The sequence below is a fragment of the Ammospiza nelsoni genome, chromosome 8 (assembly GCF_027579445.1).
Source record: "Ammospiza nelsoni isolate bAmmNel1 chromosome 8, bAmmNel1.pri, whole genome shotgun sequence".
Lineage (NCBI taxonomy): Eukaryota > Metazoa > Chordata > Aves > Passeriformes > Passerellidae > Ammospiza > Ammospiza nelsoni.
The window spans coordinates 16085559-16105703 of record NC_080640.1 but is presented as its reverse complement, the minus strand read 5'-3'; the positions used below and the strand labels follow the sequence as shown (position 1 = coordinate 16105703).

General features: G+C 40.6%; 2 protein-coding genes across 2 annotated transcripts; one reads left to right on the top strand and one right to left on the bottom strand.

Annotated features, from left to right (window-relative positions):
• Positions 1-3371: 3371 nt before the first annotated feature.
• RBP4 (retinol binding protein 4) lies at positions 3372-8603 on the top strand. Its single transcript, XM_059477527.1, has 5 exons — positions 3372-3530; positions 4195-4331; positions 4446-4552; positions 5903-6115; positions 8395-8603. Exons 1-5 carry the CDS (start codon positions 3372-3374, stop codon positions 8406-8408), a joined length of 630 nt encoding a protein of 209 aa, XP_059333510.1. The 3' UTR covers positions 8409-8603.
• Positions 8604-9427: 824 nt separating this feature from the next.
• On the bottom strand, positions 9428-14957 carry FFAR4 (free fatty acid receptor 4). The gene is made up of 3 exons (XM_059477649.1): positions 14424-14957; positions 13540-13668; positions 9428-9879 (listed from the first exon to the last, which is right to left on the bottom strand). The coding sequence occupies exons 1-3, from the start codon at positions 14955-14957 to the stop codon at positions 9472-9474; spliced, it is 1071 nt and encodes a 356-aa protein (XP_059333632.1). The 3' UTR covers positions 9428-9471.
• Between the last annotated feature and the right edge of the window lie 5188 nt (positions 14958-20145).

The following is a 20145-nucleotide window of genomic DNA, read 5'->3' as shown; positions in this document are numbered from 1 at the left end:
ATAATATGCTGCCAGCCTCAAGTATCAGAAGTCATGTGTGAAACTTATCAATATTTAAATAATTTATTGAATTTTAATAATTCCCTTAAATATAATTGTCTGAGCTTTCCCAGAACCTAGAAATCCTTGGATATCAGTGATTTGATCCGTGCTTAGTCCTCTCAGATGCAAAATCCTGGCCCAAGTTCCTTTCCGTTTGCATGAGAAGTACAAATCTAAGAGGTGAATATTTAGGTTTGAATGAGGATCACTCACTGACATAATTTCTCAAGCAAACTCAGAGCCCAATCAATCCAAGTGATATTTAACTGAGGCAAAGTTTACACTGTTTATGAGTTTACACAGTTGTGCTGGCATCTCTTAGGACCGAGGAAGAATTCACCCTTGAATTGCCATAGCCCTGCTCATCTGCCAGAAACCTTCCATTCCCCCCCCCAGCACAACCTGATCTAGACTTAACCAACAGCAGAGCAGCATTTTTGCCTAAAATCCCTGTCCCACTGACCAAGGAAGTGCTTCATGTGTAACCCAGAAAGGACTTCACCAACGTAAGCTGTGTCTGCAGCAGGCAGTATTGGAGGGACAGCTAGAGCAGAGGAGGCAGCGAGCCCAGCTCCCTGTGGGACCTCCATGGCATTCTGACTTGCCCAGCTTCTCTTCTGCCCCTGTTGAAATCTGACTGGGAAATACTGGTGTGATTTCACTGGAGCTGCACTGCCCCAGATTCCCAATGATAACACATCAAAAGAAGATTTTCCTTGGACATTGTCTAGAGTTTGTAGAGATCCCAAACTCAAGGGCCTGAATAAGTGGAAGTTATAATTACTAAATGTGTCAGGCACCTCAACCAGATATAAGTTGCCGAATATTGCAGAGATCAGTAGAGGTACACAATTAAAGATATGCTGTGCCATGGCTTATACAAAATTATATGTTTCTGATTCAGATTTATTGCATCAGATTAATTTAGGAGACTGGAAAATCCCTTGCACACATTTAGAACTGATCTTATTAAAACTTATTAACAGAAGTAAACTTTTATTTAATTGCCACTTGGTTTAATTTCCTGTCTGTAAATCTTCTGACAACAGCAGTATGTATAAAAGGAACACTGACCTAGCTTTTCAGACGTGGTCAAATCTCAGCAGTTTTGACATGTGTGTGAGTGACTGTGGACTCCTTTGAAAACTTCATAGACAATTATGCTATTGAAAACTTGATAGGAATAGATTTGATCCTGCAAGAACCTCTCTGGTAATATAAAACAGTATGCAGATTTTTGAACAGAACAAACTTAAGAGAAATGATAATATTTTACAAATTGGCAGAGAACAAAGAAATAATTGTTTTCTTTGGTATTAAATAAAGTAATTGACTCAAAACTTATGAATTAAGCCATAATCCATCTTATTGCTATCAGTCATGTGAGACAGTGAACAAAGAAAATCCATGTTGAATTTGGTCTTGTTTGTATGATGAATTCATATATCAAGATCAGTGAGTGTCTTGTAAAGGTTTTATAAAAATGTATATGTATCACTGGTATCACCATTGCCAGACTAGAGCAAGATTCTGAAAGTCACCAGAAGAATAGAGTTTACTTTTTCTCTTCAGTCTTTGTAGGAATTAGCAAATTTGAAAATCTCAGCTTAAAAATGGAAATGTTGACTTATTGCAAAGCTACCACTGAAAGTTTCAGGACAATTAATATACATACACCCTTCTAATTCCTTGGGTTAAATATGTTCTTTACTATGAATAGAAGCTTAATATTAAATATAGTGGAATTTTTAGTGACTGATGTTATCCAGGAAATCAAAGGCAGACATGGAAGAGCCCTGAGCAATAGATGTTTAAGAAAGTGAACAAAACATATTCAGTGTGCAAAAAGCCTCCAACATAAAGCAGAAAAGCAAGCTAAATCAATCAGATTGTTTGCATTATATATGAGAAGAGATTTTAAAGGACAGCAACAGTAAGAAGTCTAATATTTTTATGAATGTATGAAAGGAATATTAAGTAAACTTCTGGGAAAGACTATGCTGAATAAATTGGTTAAAGCTGTACATCGGCTACTATTGAGGTATTTTTTATACTACATTTGTATCTTCATATTAAAATGATATATTTGCTTGATTTTTAAAGTAATGAATACCAGCCTTTTAAATAACAGGATTCTGCCTTTATTCTTTTAAAAAAATGGGAGGTGAAAAGGTAGGTGAATTAGTTCTCTTGGTAACAATCATTCCTATCCTGCTCTGGTTACATGCCTAGAAAATAATTAACAGATTTTCTCTAATGCTTCCTAAAGATGTTGAAACTAGAGAACAAATATTGACTGAGAGGCAGCAAAACTTGCCTGGACAGGAGAAATTAATGGTTTATATAACTGAAAACAGTTTGCCAAAAACAGAACAGAAGTTATGGAATATCTGATTTAAAGTTAATCACATGTCAAAATGGCCAGAGGTGGTGTGTACATGCACTTGGATATTTGCAGGCCACACTTAAGTTCTGGTACTACATAAAAAGGTTCTTTCACCATCCTGAGGATCTGCAGGGCCCCTGTTCCTGTTGCTGGGAGCTGCTCAGGAGATGATTTCGCCGCGAGAGCCTTTTGGAAGCAAGAGGGAGCCAGTCATGAGGACCTGAAGAGGTTGTGGCATAACCAGGCTTTCAGAAACAGGAGCAGAAACTTGCAAGCATTATGTTTGCCACTGTCTATCAGGGTAAAAGAGGGAAGGACTTTGAGGAGGAGGTGGAGGAAACAAACCTGCACCTTGTAACTGGGTCCAGCATATTGGGTAAGATGGATTTTGGACTGCAGTGTGTAAAATCACAGAGGAGGTGGAGGCAGTTCACTCTCCCCCATGCAAAGGTGGGATGCCTCTCATTCCGTTTGTTCTCCCCACACATGTGCACACCCCTTCCCCCAGGTGTGAGCTCTGCTTTGGGGTTGGGAAAAGCAAAGAGAGGCATTTGTTCCTAGCGCCGGCGTGGCTGCAGAGCAGGGTCAAAGACCACCTGAGCCCACGGGTGTTACGCAAGAGGCTGTAATGAAGGGGCCCCAGCCCGCAGCATCCACCAGCCCGCCTCCCGCTGCTCTCCCCAGTGCCGGCCCTGCGGCTCAGCGGGTTGCGAAAGCCCCAGGAGTACATAAAGCATTCCCTGCCTGGGCACTGCCACCACCATCAACACTCGGGCTCCCAAGAGGCTCCAGCGACCGGCGCTGTCTGTAAGGACCCTGCTGCTATGGGCTGGGGATGAGCAGGGGCCTTGCCTGCACATGCATCAGGGAAAGCTGCGTGACACCCTGGTGACCTAACAGGGCAGCCTTCTTCCCTTCACTTGTGTGACAGAGCTTGTTTCTGATGCTATTCTCTGTTTGCTGTAGGGACAGGATGGCCCACACACAGAGAGCTCTGCCCTGGCTGCTGCTGCTGTCACTGGCCTTGGTGGGCAGCAGCACTGCAGAGCGGGACTGCCGAGTAAGCAGCTTCAAAGTCAAGGAGAACTTCGACAAGACCAGGGTAAATCTTCTTTATTCTCCTGGATCTGTGATGTCTTGCATAACTCTTTCCAGGCTACAAAATTTGGCATTCGGTAGCACCAGTGTGGTCACATTTTGAAGTCACAGACTGTGACAATGAAAAACAGCTAAAGTTTGTGATGTGCACACCTCCACAGATGCTGGATCCTGGTGCACCTGATAAAGGAATACTGCAGAAACTGAGTTTTAGCAGACTGGTCTCAAACTGTAGGGTATAAGCAGAAGGACTGTATTGACTTGGCTGTTTCTATGAAAAATTAATACTCTGGTGTTTTCAGACACCATTGCAAGGAAAAAAAATGTACATAGATCTGACAAGATCTTCTAGTTGTTACTCCTTTTTCCACTAAATTTTGTTATACTTTGTTATATACTTTGTTATATAATCCTTATACTAGACAGCTGCAGATACAGGTAAGTTTACCCAAAAAAAGTCAGTATTTCAACACATTATGATTGCACTAGCATGTATTGATGGGTTTATGCTGTTGAAACAGATAGATTTGCTTCTTAGATACACCTTTGAGGCATGAAGTCAAAGATCTGCATGCTCTTCCCTCTGTCACCTTCCCTATTCTGTACTGTCTGCTTGTAATGTTTCCATTGTTCTAAGTCTACATGCAGCCTTTCTTATTTCCTTGCAGTACAGTGGCACCTGGTATGCCATGGCAAAAAAAGATCCTGAGGGGCTGTTTCTGCAGGACAATGTGGTGGCTCAGTTCAGCGTAGATGAGAATGGACAAATGACTGCCACTGCAAAGGGCAGAGTCAGACTCTTCAAGTAAGCTGTTTGCCACTTGTTCCATTTTGCTAAGCTCCATTCCTACCTGCTTCCCTGTGCAAGTCACTGAAGCTGTGCTCTTACATTGGAATGTAATATTGTCTTTGGCTACAGTAACTGGGATGTCTGTGCTGACATGATCGGCTCTTTCACTGACACAGAGGATCCTGCCAAGTTCAAGATGAAGTACTGGGGAGTCGCCTCTTTTCTGCAGAAAGGAAGTGAGTACTTAACTATAGAGGATGCAGAACTACTTGGAAGACTAGTTATGTTGTGTGTCCATGCTGGGAAAAGAAAAAATTCTGTTGAATTTCTTAAATGCACTTAAAAGACATAATAACTATCATACTGCAAAGCTTAATGTGAACAAGGTAATCGCTACTTTTTATATGGGACAGCTGGTTGGCTTTCTTTAAACAAGTGAAGACCTGGCCTTTGTATATCTTTGTATTTCATTTGTTTGTTACCCAACAATATAATTGAAGGCCGCTGTTTGAAAAGAAATGAAAAGCAGATGAAGTATTTTAAGACTTGTTTTAGTTCAGAACTCAGTTACCAGATGCTAGTGTTCTCTCTGCAGCCTGATGTCAGAGCTGGCAAAGCAGGGAGGAGGATTTATAAAATGTTATTTTGTTTGATCTCGTGTCTCCAAATGTAGAGATTTCTCTGTTTTAAGAGACAAATATGATCATATGTATATATTTGTACTTTTATGTCATCTCTCCACCCTATACAAAATCAGTTTCTTGAGTCAATTTGAGATTCAGACACTTTGTAGCTCAAGACATTTCCTTGGATTGTTTCCAAGAGAAGCAGGTAGAATTTGGAACTGATAGGAGCTCCATTCCATCCAAAGACACAGTTACAAAGCATGTTTTGGATGTCAATTTGTCTTAAACAGTTCCCAGGTCTCCCCAGAATATGCTGCTGAGTCATGGGCTCTTCAGGTTGCTGGCTGACCCCAAACTCTGCCTTTCTAAAAGGCCTGGTGTCCCCCCACAGGAGAGAAGGGGAAGACAACAGAGTGTTGCCTTCACCAGTGCAGATGTACTGCAAGGGAGAATCTTTGGCTCAAGGAGAGGAAGGTGCAGATATGTCAGGTTTTACTGCAAACACTGAAACAGCCTCACTTCTGTTAGAACAGAGTGTCTAGTGTGACCAGGTTTTTGTCAGGTTACATAGCTAATTGTTTGGAATTATCTGAAGTTGTAACAGTGTTTTAAGAAGAGGGTTTATGGCAGAACTTGTAGCAAATAGTTCTAATACACAAGCAAACTGCATGATTATCTTTTTCCTTAAAAATGTAGTCTATTAACATCTCTGGTAAGAAAATATTTATGGGTTTGAGTCACTTTGAGCAGGCCGAGCATGTCCATCTTTATTTTCTTTTTAAAAATAAACATGGAATTAAATACTGGACACAGGAATAAATGAAAAGCTAATCTGCTATAACTTGTACTGATCTTCATTTTAGCATTTTCTTTAATAGACTTATGGCAGCAATCCTTTCTGATTTACTGGATTTCACTGGTGTCTCTAACACTTTTTTTCTTTGCTATGTTTTTTTCCAGATGATGATCACTGGGTAGTGGACACAGATTATGATACATATGCTCTTCATTACTCCTGCCGCCAGCTAAATGCAGATGGCACTTGTGCTGACAGCTACTCCTTTGTGTTCTCCCGGGACCCCAAGGGATTGCCTCCAGATGCACTGAAAATTGTCAGACAAAGGCAGATAGACCTCTGTTTGGACAGGAAATACAGAGTTATCGCCCATAATGGTGAGAACTTTTTTTTTCTGAAGAATTTTATTTCAGGGTGTAATGACTAAAGCACTGGGATTCTATTACTCATTAGATATCAAGTGCATAAAGCCTTTTACTTAGTGGCTGTAACACTGTCTTTTGAAAACTGGAGCTTGTAGTAACTTATTTCCAACTTTAGCTTCCCTTATCTCAAGGAGAGCTGAGGTGCATAATTTTTCATGCAACATATCAGGTCACCTGAAACAGTAATTAGAGGAAGTTGTATAACAATTAAGTCAATGTAGTGTGAGTAAACATAGTAAGGATAAACTTCATAGCTATGGTAAAAAGTAATTGGGCAGCTTTAATCACATCTCTTTGCCTTTGTTCAAATACTTTTTTGAGAAATTCATCAGAAAGGCTTTTAAGGAAAATGGAAGTCTTGGGAAGGATACCTTACAGAAGACCCTTTCTCACAAGTCCTCATGTTAACTGTTTCACAAAGAGCTGTGGAAGAGGGTCATAGCCCTGATACTGGAAGCATGACACTATCTTGAGTCCTATAGTCAGGCTGAACTTACAACACAGGGAATTAGCTCACTTATGCTCAAGTGTATTACAAAGGTCAAATGGTAATTATCTAGAAGAAACCATAATGTTTCTTATGATAAGAATTACACCCAGAGTGGGGAATTGTAAAGAGTGAAGGAGAAAAATCAAAATATTTAGAGCAAATAAAATAGTAGTACCTCTCCTTACTTCCTCCCCACCTCTCACATCCTGGAAGGCATGCTATTTATGAAAGACTTGACTGGTGAATCGGCTGAATGGGAACTCCCAATGTAATGATGTGAGCAAAAGAGTTAATACAATTCTTGCATGTGTAAACCAAGACTCACATGAGATTGTTGTGCTTGGCATAGGTCTAATTGCTATGTCACATGAAGTAACAAGCATAACTGGAAAAAGTATTGAGGATGAATTAGAAGTTTTGAAGAAAAGCAGAAAAAATGATTGAAAGTTTGTAAAATGTGTCCTCTAGTGAGTGCTTTAAAGATCTTAATCTTTTCCTATTAGGAAGAGGTTAAAGGCTGACCTGAGCAAAGTCTGTGCTTGTCCACACAAGCAATAGGAATCGGATAGAAAATTACTTGCAAACACAGAAATAATTTAAATGGATGGAACTTTAAACTGGACACATTCAGAGCAGAAATAAACAGCCATTTGTTTAACTCCAAAGGTCATTAACCTTTGGAACAGTTTACCAAGAGTTGTTGTATGTTCTTCATCACTGAAATCTGTAAACCAAGATTAAAGGCTTTTCTCAATGGCATGCTAGAACAAACTGAGATTGACTGAAGGAACTTTTGGGCCTTATAAAGAAAGTCAGAACAGATGAGCTAAGTCAGCTGTTGTGGCTCTATTATCTGTTCATCTGATCCATAAACAGAGTAATACATTGCTGTGTTGCTTCAAGGCACCCTGTTATCAGATCTGTTGCTAATTGTGCACACTCTGCCTATGTCTTAAAGCTAATTAAGAGTGTGTATGTGTGTGTGTGTGCGCTCACTCAACTAATAGATGTACAAAACTTACTTGATTAAAAAAAAAATCAAAATATCTATACTGGCTGTTCAAGGCAAAAAAAAAGCCTAGGAAATGAAAGATTTTTGTTCTAACTTACACTGCATTTATGATGGTAGCTCCTTCTCAAATATAGCTCAAGCTAAGATATTCTTAGTCTCTCAGAGTAGTAGCTCAAGTAACTTTAAGCTGTGTAATGTCAATATTAAGTGAGAGTACTTGTAAATACAGTGTCATATCAGTAGAGTTGAAAGCTGCATCTGCTGTTAGCATTTGCTGGAAGCAACATTTGTGAAATAAAGAGTGGTATATTCCTTCTGCTAATTTACTATTGCCATTAGAAGTTTTGGGGGTCAGGAGATTCTTACTTTGTTGAAAGAATCCTTTTTAGGGAAATAACTAGAAGCTTGTTAAAGTATAGACTCTTTTAAATCTAGTATCACTGAAAGATACTCTGTCATTGATCTGCCCAGTACGTTGTCTGCAAAAGTATTAAAATTCTCAGGAGAAGTGTAACGGATTGGATGAATTCCTGTTTTGTTCCGAGTTGAAAATTCCTTAGAATTATAAACTGCAGAGTAAGGTAATGGCATTATTATTACAATAAAGACTACTGGACTCAAGAGCATTTTAAAGAAATTAGTAAGCATTTTAAATTTGGTGAAAGTTTGTGTAATTAAATTTTGTCTGGAGTGTTTAACAAACATAACTGTGGTTTTTGTGTGTTTCAGGATTTTGCTCTTAAGGAGATCCAACCCTATGGAAAGAAGCCATGTTACAGCACCATGGATGTAAAGTTAACACATTGATCGTGTGTTCTCTGGAAAATGCTTTAAATGGGTCCATTTAGATTTTCAATATATTTATCTGAGCTGTGTAGCTCACTTTGTTAATAAACCAATGAAACATTTTAATAAACTTGGATGACATGGGATACAAATTGTATGCAAATCTGTACATATGTACACATTGGTTTCTTTAGTAGCCTCTTATCTTAGTGCATTCTTTTGAACTGGTGACTGGTGATAATTAAGGATTTCATCTTGCTTTTTGTAGTGGTTTCAATTTCTGACTAAAAGAGTATTTATCATAAACCACCGAGTATATGTATTTTCTTTTCAACTAGAACATTATATTTTCCCTATAAAATACTCGAAATCATTTAGAAAAGAGAAAGGAATTTCAGTGACCCTATATATCACTAATTAACTTTATTGTATGACTTGCAAAGACATTAAAAATATACATATTTTTAAAAGAACTATTTTACACATGACAATTAACCATTTATTTATGTATTTATTCTTTATTTATTGATTCTCATGTATTAAGTCCATATTTTTAATTTGAGATGGAACCAAACTAGTCATTTACTTGATGATAACTCATGTTCATTACCTTGTTTCAGTTAGTCTGCTCAAACTTACATTCAGGCAGACAGTTATTGAAGTTTTTAATCAAGTTCCCTTTAAAAACTGGATTTTAAAAAAAGCAGATACTTTCTGAGGATGAACATTTTCACTAGAAACTTTTAAGTACTTAATTCAACTATTTTACATTCACCAAGTTCATTGCCATATTTCTATTTATTTCAGTGTAAGAGGAGAATTCAATCCCTTAAATTAAATTGTCCAAATCCTACTGAGGCAAAGCAATGAAGTCAAGAGAATTTTACCCACAGGAATTAAAAATATGTATTTAGCTTTTTTCCTCCTCCTCTGGCATGTAATACTATAACATAATGACCTATATGACCTGGGATAGCATAGACAAAATCCAAAATGTGGCATAGCTCAGACTTTAAATAATTATCTGGTAATGAAAGACAAATGTGGCTGTTCATGGTTACTTCTTCTTACAGTGGTTTCTGTACCTGCTCTATGCCTTTCAGGGTTCCCTGTACAACAGAGAAAAATTTCCTGACATTTACGTCTGAAATAGGCAACATTATACAGAATTGGATTGACAGCAGAGTTGGCAAAAGTGAATAATACTATCCAGAAGAAAACTGATGGCAAAATATTTAAATCTTCTTTGAAGTTCTGAACTAAAATTAAAAAAATAATTACTATTATTGGAGTCCACATAATGAAGAAAGAGACCATCAACAAAAAAAGGGCTCGGAATAGTTTGTAGTCTTGCTGGGAAACACGAATCTGATGATGTTCTGGATAGGCTAAACCAGCATTTAAACTTCTTCTTGATGCTTTTGTAATCTGCAGTAAAAGAGAAGAAAGCAAACTTTCACTGAAACACATTTCTACAAGTGAAAGCATAAATTTTGGCACATGATGTTTTCTTTTGAAAAGCGACTACAAAAAACCACATTGCAGAATTCATTTGTACTTTTAGTCCATGGTTCCATTTAAAATGTTCTCACTTCACTAGCAATTCTTTTTCCTCTCAGCTGTGAATTCATCTCAATATTAGGCAAAGTGGTTGTTCTTTTCATGGCTCTCTACCAGTCACAAATGCTTTTCAGCATAAAACAGTCTTAATTACTCATGAAATCCCATTAAATTCAAATTATGACCTCATTTGCTCTATCTAAAGAAACCCATTGATTTTTTTTCACAAATGCAAACTGGAACATAGTTAACAATCCTGTTGATGCACAAGAAGGAAGGCGATCCAATTCTCTTATGGGTAGGCTGATATTGTAAGGTAGGTATGAGAAGGAGCGTGAATTTATTACAATAAATTATTTTAAATGTGATTGAGATTGTGCATTGTTTTGTGTCACACTTAGCTTTTCAGACAGTAATCACAATTGCTTTGTATGAAATCTTACAGATCGTTAGAGTCACTATAAAAATCTGTGTCTTATAAAAGCACTCTGATATAATAAACTAGACTATGGGTAGCTTGGAAACCTAGTATTCACAGGTGTGCATCATCTGTCATTAGGTAAAATATTGGACCCAGTGGGCTTGCAGAAAATTTGAAATCCTCTGCTCTAAATCCCTGTCTTCCCTGAAGTTGGCATGGCACAATTAATTTTGCTACATTCATACCTCTGATGCAAAGAAATTAAAACTGAAATATCTAGCAAAGATTTGTGCTAAATTACAGAGATGCCACTTTATCCCCTGCATGCATAGGGAAGGGGTGTTTCCAAAAAGCTTTGATTAATCCTGAGCTGACTATACAGGAAGTCAAAAGATATGGCTCTACCTGCCACTTTTCCCTTTAGCAGAAACTACAGGAAGGATAACATTAATACTAGCAACATTTTAACTTCCTGGTACAGGTAAGCATGAAAATGTTTAGAGAGAAATGTTTGTCATTTTGTTAGCAGTTTTCTGAATTTTTCATGGAGATAAATACTCATTAAGAATCTAGACATCTTCAAAATATTTCAATAGAATGTATAAATTAAAACCCGTGAACCAAAAGCGCATTTCTTAGCAGCTTCTGAGGCTGAGAAGGGGACAGTATCACTATCACAGCTGCTTCCCTGATTTGAAAGGAGTAGAGAAGTCTGATGTCCTGAGCATGTAAAACAATTTCAGCTTGATGGTCTTCTGCTGTACAATCTGGAATCCAAAAACTTGGTTAATTCCTCCAAACAGCCCAAACCAAGAATTGTTCTCAGAGAGTGCCTAACCTATCTTAGTAAGTACAAAGGTTTCACAAAATGCAAAGGACTACTATCCACTTCTAATATAAAAATAGGAAAACTGGGTTGTGTGCGCTTCTCAGTCATCACTGTTCAAACTGCTACAGAATGTCCTCATCAGATACATTTTAATCTGTCCCATATAAATAACTTCTGTCTTTCCTGCAGGAGCTGCACAGCCTAGAACTAAGAATGCAAGAGTCACGAGGACTGCGTTAAATAAGACACAATTGCTTCTTAAGAAAGTGTTCAAGAGAAATGGAGTGGCAGTGGTAAGTTGTGGATCTCCTTTTGGTCTACCCAGTATAGATACCTGTCCTTGGCATCTGGGCCACACTTGGACAAACAGCAACTTAAAAATCATATATATATATAAGCATGTAACTTCCAGAACACAGATATCTTCCCCAGCTCTAGCCTCTGACAAAGTCTTGCCTGAGAGGCAGGACAATGGAAAACCAAATAAATTACCAATCATGGCATCTAATCTCTTATTTTTGCCAGGGTTCTGGGAAGTGTTATGTAAAAATAATGCTCAGTTTCAGACTAAATTGTGAAGTACACGTTTGTAGTAGCGTATATTGCTAAAAAATTTCTGGTCTTGCATCTGTAGTCAGTCCTCATCATTCTGATCAATGCTGTAACATGAATACATGAATGCTTGGCACTGCTTCCACCAATTCTGAGACTCATGCTATGTGTGCACTGACATGATGGAGCATCCTCACGAAGTGAGAGTGAGTCTGCTCTTGGGAATGACTCAGGGATTGAGACATTCTCCAGTTCAGTTCTGCTTGCTTCCCAGAGAGACAGAAGATTCAATTATATCTTGCTATGGCCCTCAAGACTTCCTCATTTCAGGGGAAATCGTAATGTACTTTAGCATCTCTGTTTAGCAAGTTAGAAAAGAAACAGGAGCAGAGCAGCATGGGGATGTCTTGTAATCCAGTATTCCAATCCATGGTTTTGGTTTCTTGCTCCCTATGTGCCATTTTAAAAATAAATTTACCTGTAATCTGGAGTCTGCAAGGACAGGACTAACAAACACCATTCCTGTCCTGGCCTCTGACCAAGAACTGCGGCATTTCTTGGCCTCCAGTAATTTGCAGCTCTTTCAAAGGACTCACTCTCCAGTGAGTTACTCTGAGCTCTTTGCCTACCTGTATGTGGTTGCAAGTGCTTTACTTCACTACAAGAGGTTCACCTAATGCATTTACCTCAAGGTTATAATGAGCTAATACAGAAACTACAGGCTGATGACTTCTACTACAAGTTTAAGTTTGATCAATAAGCAAGGATATGTGGAGACCAGATTCTGGGTCCTTGGCTCATTTTACACCTACATCCAGCTCTGGCATGTGTATCCAGAGCCTGTTGGTGCTCAGCATTTTATCAGCTAACTCCTTGCTCAATAATCTATGTCTGTTGAGGTTCCTTTCCAAAACCTGTAATTTTCTTATGAGTAGTTTAATTACCCAAAAAAGGAAGCAAGGATCTTGTAGGTGCTTGTTAAAAACTAGGCATTGCAGTGACTAGTTCAAAGTGCCTGGTTTGAAGATTTCTAGATCTTTCTCATTCTGGTTTTGGATAGTTTAAAAGGAAATTAGATGCTAATATAATGCTTGCTAGACTATAGATTAAAACTCTGTGGTGCTGGGTGGTTTATATTTCAGCATATATGTTAAACATCATCCACTTAGAATGAAAGTGGAAGCAGATGGTTTAATTTATAGGTTTTATTTACAATATTTGAAATTGTGGAGGATTAAGCATAATCTAATGAGATCTGCGTACTAAAGACACATGCAGAAAGTCAGTAGATCAAAAAGTGGATGGCTTTTTTTCTAGTCCTGCCTTTCTCTGCTTTCTTACAAATCCCTTATGATGAGTTTAGGCTCAAGGAAAGCAAAAACAAGTTTTTAGTTATTTCAAATGCTTGACTCTTTCAGCATTTAGGAGATTGATAGTCTTGAAATATGAGCAGCACATAAATGCAGAAGTGTATTTAATATTATACATAAGAAGACAAACCATGTGTTGGGCTCTGGTAATGTGCTGCTGAAGCATGTTCTTAATTGAAGTATATAGACTGTTATGTGCAGGTTGAAATGCTCCATTTCATATCACATACTTATAATTTATTGAACAAATGTTCATTCCCTCTACATGTATTGGTATTTGGTGACAATATACTGCTGCCTAGTGAGTTATTGTTTACTTCCCTTTATTTACAACAAAATTTAAAGGAAAAACATACCTGTAAGATTTTGGAGTAACTGATGACAATGATGAATCCTGGTATCAGAAAGAAAAAAATGGCAAAGGTTGTATCCCACACTGTTTCTCCTGCAGTGCTGGGCCAATCCAGGGTGCAAATATAAATGTCCTATTTACAAACAATGAAGAAGAAAAGTAATATTGTACCAATATTTTCAGTACAGCACTGTTCTTATCTCCCTCTACGCTTATGGGAAAAAATGGCTAAACCAAGACTAAACCAAGACTGTGAAAACTGTCTACTTAGACAAAGAAGTCAAGTAATATATTACTTGATGGTTTTAAAAGCCCATACAATCACAAATATATATGTCCACAACTGGAATACTTCCATTAATTTCTTATCAAATTGTAATGGCAACTTTAAAATTGAAACTTACAAACCCTAAACTTATTAATTTATTCAAGTGTCATGTGAGGTGCACTTTTGTATGCATTTCAAAATATTAGGCAGAAAAATCTGCGCATGGCCATTTTGTACAGAGGGGGCTGCGGCTGCAGGGCGGCTCTCCCAGGATGCTGATCCTTCGGGATGCTGATCCCTCGGTTAGGGGAAGTGAGCTGAAAAGGAGGTCTCTGAGCCGCACTGAGGAACACAAAGAGAATCTCAGCCGATGCGCGTTTCCCACCTAACGGGACGGTCCGCCGGGAGAGCGGGCCGGGGGGACGGCGGGAGAGCTCCGGCCGCTCCTCCGGGCACAGCCTCGCGCCTGCCCGGCGCACAGAGCGCTGCCCGCCCTGCAGGCGATCTCCTCGCTGGCCGCTGGCCGGCCGTGGCAGAGGCGGACGAGCCTCCACCGCCGCCGGTCCCGGCGCCCCCCGGCCCGGCCCGGCCCGGCTGCCACGCCCGGCGCTCGCCCTCACCTGGCCGGCGGGGGCGGGCAGTCGCACCACGGTGAAGAAGCAGCAGAGCGGGAGGGTGGCGATGGCGGCGAGACCCCAGATGAGAAGCAAGGCGGCGGCCAGCACCTTGCGACGGCGGAAGGCGGCGTGGCGCAGCCGGGCGATGCTGACGAAGCGCTCCAGGCTGACGGCCGACAGGGAGAGGAGGATGACGGTGCCGCTCAAGCTCACCACATAGAGGAGCAGGTGGCAAACGAAGTTGCCCAGCACCCAGGACTCGGTCCAGCGCACGACGGCGATGAAGGGCATGGCAGTGATGAAGAGCAGGTCGGCGCAGAAGAGGTTGAGGACGAGGCAGTTGGCGGCACAGAGCCGGCGGTGCCGCCTCACCAGCAGGCAGATGCCCCAGATGTTTCCCGCCAACGACAACACGAAGATGAAGGCCAGGGCACATGACTCGCCGATGCGCAAGGCCGTCACATTGTGGCCCCTGAAGTCCGAGAAGAAGGGGAAATAGGTCTTATTCCATCCTGGTGTGCCCCTGGACACGGGCATGAGGGTGGCCAGTGGGCATGAGAGACGCACCGGGGATGGTGGCACCAGCCCTAGAGGAAGGGCTGCGCTCCCAACCACCACGGCGGCACCTGGGGTGCCCTTCCAGCACAGAGCCAGGGCATGACTGCCATCCCCCTCCCTCCTCTTCCTCCTGTCCCTGCTACCGAGGGCTCAGCCGTGCCAGCTGGGCGGTTTATGGCTCTCACACTGCAGTGGAACAAGGAAGTGCGAGAGTAAACACGGTGGAGCTCACACAAAGGCGAGGCCGCAGTGCATGGGGCGGCAGTGAGGGGCTGCCCGACACCTCCCTGGGCAGGGTGTGGGTCAGCACGCTGCCATCACCGTGGCCAGGCCCAGCCAACTCATCGAGTGCCAGCCCTGGCCTGCTCAGCTCCCCTGGCAGGCCCCTGGGGTGCCAGTGACCCTGGGAGGCCACTCAGTTTGCTCCCATCCAGTGGAGTATGCATGGCTTAGAAACAGGGATGGCTGCCACACCACTCTGAGAGCTCTCCTCAGGAGCCTTGGATGACCAGACTAATCTAGGGTAAAATAAAAAAATTTAAAAAAAAGAAAATAAAAGAGGAATTAGCCTATTGCCTCCTGTATTGACAGTGGCTTTTGGAAACAGCAGACCTGTGCATTGCTTGTCCTAATTGTGGAGAAGTGTCACCAACATGATTTTGGGGATCTGTTTATGAAATTCATCTAGAATCTCGTTGGTGTTATGAGTTCATGATGGAGAAGCCTGTTAAAGTAAGACAAACCTAGAAAATACATTATTTTCTCTGAACTTCAATTACTAGAAGCAGTTGCTCAGATTGTAAATGACAGTAGGGCTTTCCACTTAGGCTTTTCACTTCAGATGATTTAGAAATGGGCTGGAAGTGAAGCACGCAAATTGTCACAGACAGGCGGATAATGTCTCATAAAAAAAGATAAAATGTTTTCATAAAGTATGTAAACAGCTGTATAACTTCAGGCCGGGTGAATTCATTTGGCTGAGTGCCAGTGCAGCGCTCAAGGGTGCACTTAGAGGCTCAGCGTGTGGACCTACACCGTTTGATGAGGTGAGTGATTCCACGTGTGTGCAGTACAAAAGCGGAGTGCCACGGGGAGCAGGTGACGGGCAGTGCTTCTGCACTACCCTGGGTGTGACCCTGCCATCAACCATTTACGCAACAGCATTAGCGGGGATTCCAGATTAGTGGGGATTCCAGAAACTTGGTCCTTTGAAGGGGCAATCTCCTAATGAGGGATGACAAGAGTGACATCTTTTGTAGACTGCTTCCCACGTCTTTGCCTGTGCAGAATTTGCATTTTTTTCAATTAGCAATTATTTCAGTTAGTGGTTCTAACTATCTATGCCATCTCATCAAGCAAGGAGTTTGCAGGGCAGCCTGAAAAGGCGTAAGAAATGTTCCTGCTGGCTGCTGCTGACAGATGACTGTATGAAATGTGGGCACAACATCTCCTGTTAAGGGGATGGGCTATGAAGTTAAGTGAAGACAATAAGAAAACTTGCAGAGATTGGGTCTTTTTTTCAGAAAGCAACACAAGTGACTGGCAAGTGTCTCAATATAGATACTTTATCCTACATCATTTGATGGGAGAAAAAAATCTGCATCCATATTACAAAAATGTCAGTAAATTTAATAGACCTACTGATTTTTTATTAGCATTTTTGATCAATGCTTGGCATATCTAGCCACAATTTATTTTGGCTCTGCTATGAACTGATTCTTTAAAATTACTTGTGAATCTTGAAATACAGCAACACCTTGTAGTTGCCTCACAGGCCTGGGACACTTTACAAGCTGACAGACTAGCCCCAAAGTTCTGGGCAGCTGGCAGTAGCAGTGGTGTGGTCAGCTCTAAATAATGGCAGGGATTTGGGAAAGAGCCATTGTTAATAGCCTGGTTGTACCTGTGTGAAATCCTGGGAGGCATTAACAGGACAGGAGGAGCAGAAGTGAGGCAGCTGGAAATGGTAGCACAGATAAATGCAAATTTCATTATTAATAAAATGCCCCTTTGACATTAGTGGAAACTTAAATTAGAAACTGGCCCTGTCAATTCAGAGTAAAAGTAAACATATTTGAAACAATATAGGGGAAAGGAAACAGAAACTGAAACATACAAAGCTGCATTATTGAAGAAATTAAGATACTTTTAGTCAGGAAGGAAAGGAGTGCCAGAAGAGAAGATGATTTGAAGATGAGATGATGTGTGGAAGTGTGTGGGTAGATCTTTGATCTTCGTTAGAAAGGACTACCTTTAGCTTTGGTCCTTAGGTGTAAGTTACTTGGCATAAGCCTGTTGTTTGCTCAGGAGAACCAAAGTGCTGCTTTTAGTTAGTGAGTGAACTTCACACTGACCTGTGTACAAAATGCTGTGCCTGGGGACAGCAGAGGTGTGAAGAAACAAGCTGGTTTCCCTCAGGTTTGATCAAGCAAGTGGGCACTCCTTGCAGGAGCAAAAATTGTCAGATTACTCTTGGGTCTAATGGATCCATTATCTAAAAGAGCAACTTTCTTTTCCCTTCCATGAGGTACAAAAGTTGTATTTGCTGTTGGGTAGGTCTAATCATAGCAACCACCAGAACATGAAATCTGAGGAAGAGAGGAGTTGTAACCCCCACAGAGCCACTCTGGCTTTACTGTAATAGGTGGATGCTGCGTGTGGTATGTGCACCACGTGCTCATGACAAGGAAGTGATAACCAGAATGCTGGAAACCTGTTATGATTGCTTAACCTATATAATTTTTGTAAGCTATGTTTGCCTTTATGCTCAAACATGGAGTCAGCTCAGATTTCATTGCTCTAAGTTAAATGAAAGCTGCAGACACCTCTGTGGAGGTGGTTTGCCTAACCTAGCAGGAAAAAATCTTGTTTCTTTTTTCATGGGTGTTTTCTTCATCCCTAATGAAAGCCAAAGGTTTGGCCTTCTCTGTTTCAGATAAGGGCTGTGTTACCTGATACCATTAGTCAAGCTCTGCTTTTCAGATTGTTCCCCTGGCAACCATGAACTGTCGTGACAGATGGGGATCGATCAGCTTATTTATATCTTGAGCATTAAGAAATATTCCCAGAGAAAGGGACCACTTAATGGGTGACTCTGGGAGATAGGTGTTCTTGTTCCATTTGGACATGATTTAGTAAAGGTTTTTGCCTTATTTGTGCATCTTCTTGCATGTAGATTGGTGTTTTAAGTCTTTGGGTGTATTTTTGTGCACCTGTATCACACTAGGTAAATAGCACTGACTTCTGTAACAGGTGTATTACACATTTAATGTTTGCCAAGTGATGTAAATTCATTTCATTAGAAAGATTGTCTCTTTGTCTTCACAAGAGAGGTTGCAAGCTTGTAGATGATTCATGCATTTGCACAACAAGATTTTTATCATAAGTTTCAACCAAGGTGAACTTTCTATTTTCATTTTTGCTCTTACATATTACACTGCAGCTGTTCTGCTTCTAGATACTATGAATCCTGTGCTTAGAAGATGTTCTACCATTGTAAGGTATGTTTCAACTACAAGTCTGTTTTGATTTATTTTGTTTTTAGGAAGTTTTCTAACTGCTCACCCATTTTATACTTTCATATCAGTGAGCTGAAGCGCTTACACCAATGTGTGAGGGACAATTTTAAACTTTTAGTGCAAATATCAATGCATCGGTTTGTTTACATACAGTAGCGAGCTCACACATTCCTGTGTCCGCTGAAAATAACTAGATGCTTCACTTATGTGAAAAACTAATCCCTGTTTCTTCTGGGACACAAGTCACTGTTTCTTCTGGGAAGTCTCATTTTGCTGTGGTCAGTACCCATTAGAAGCTGGCACACTTCCTGGGACAAGTGCCAGTGGCGCTGTAGTTTCAAGCTGTAGCAGCAGCATTACTAATCAAGGCCTCAGCCAAAAGCAGAGTGCCAATAATGCTGTCAGATGTGCTTTCTAATAAAAGCTGGGTCAGCTTCCAGTCATCAAGACCACCAGAAGTTTGCCAGCATCAGCATTGTGGCTTACAGTGAGGAAGAGATTTCTCTCTGAACCAAATGCAAATTAAGAACATAATCCACGTAACATAGACTTCCCCTGGATGGTCACATTTTCTGTTTTGCTGCATGCTAACCAAGCTTCAGCAGAGTGACTCAGCTCCAGCTAAACTCTAACTAAATGAAGTTGTTTCTTAAGAGTCTTACAAACTCTATCACACTTACACATCAAGTCTGTGGATTTAGGGAGTTTATCAGTGAATACAGAGTGTCAGACTGGTTTGTTTGGACATTGCAGGATCTGGTAGAACATTCTTACCAAGGAACTGAGACCCTGCATGAGTTTTTTACAGAGTTGGATGTTAAAGTGCCAAGGTGTGCATGAAGTTACTTGCATTCCTGCTAATGATCTTTGATGCAAAGACATCAAAACAAAAGCTGTGGTGAACATCTGAAGGGTTTACAAACTAAATTTGTCACCAGCCTCTCATGCTCAGGAGATGTACTCAGACATTCCCTGAACACACTGGTCTGCTGGGTTGTATGCTGTGCAGAGATCACAGACACCATTGTTTCCTCTCCTTGTCAAGAATCCAGTGAGTAGAGAATGCTCTTATTCATAAAGTTTAAGGAGAAACATCCTTTTTCTTTCCCTGATGTCTTATCTTAGAGGAGTAACTTGTTGGGGTTCTTCAGCTCCAAATTGGGAGAGCAGCTTTATTTTAAAAGCCACATATTTCTGAAGGAAGGTCTACAGCACCTGTCTGCTGCAAAGATTGTCTATATTGTCAGGCTTCTCCTTAGCTAGCATTAAGCTAGGGCTGGAGAAACAGAAAAATCAATCTTGCAAAAGCAATGAAAGTTCAAATAATGCTTTCAATTCTGCTGTAAACACTTCTGCCTTCCCTAATGTAATGGTAATCATTTTATTTCCCACACTGTTTATAGTTTTCATTATCAGTGGCCGTTTCAGATGACTGATAAGATGTGACTTGGAGCTTCCCATAAACTGAGTCTGGAAAGCATGGACGCCTTAATTAGGCTGTAGAGTTTTCTGCCTAGTTGCATGAGTTAGCACTGACCCTACCAAGCTTGTTACATGGACAAAACTATCACTTTCACTGGCACAGTGTGCACATTCACCAGTTTTGAATTTATGAGGGAAATTAAACCTGGTTGCACTTCTATCAAGAA

Coding starts and splice junctions, on each gene's coding strand:
- FFAR4 (XM_059477649.1), bottom strand. CDS start 14,957: ATGCCCGTGTCCAGGGGCACACCAGGATGGAATAAGACCTATTTCCCC. Junction 13,669..14,423: donor TGCCCGCCCCCGCCGGCCAG/GTGAGGGCGAGC, acceptor GTTTGTAAATAG/GACATTTATATTTGCACCCT. Junction 9,880..13,539: donor GTTACTCCAAAATCTTACAG/GTATGTTTTTCC, acceptor CTTTTACTGCAG/ATTACAAAAGCATCAAGAAG.
- RBP4 (XM_059477527.1), top strand. CDS start 3,372: ATGCTATTCTCTGTTTGCTGTAGGGACAGGATGGCCCACACACAGAGA. Junction 3,531..4,194: donor AGAACTTCGACAAGACCAGG/GTAAATCTTCTT, acceptor ATTTCCTTGCAG/TACAGTGGCACCTGGTATGC. Junction 4,553..5,902: donor CTCTTTTCTGCAGAAAGGAA/GTGAGTACTTAA, acceptor GTTTTTTTCCAG/ATGATGATCACTGGGTAGTG.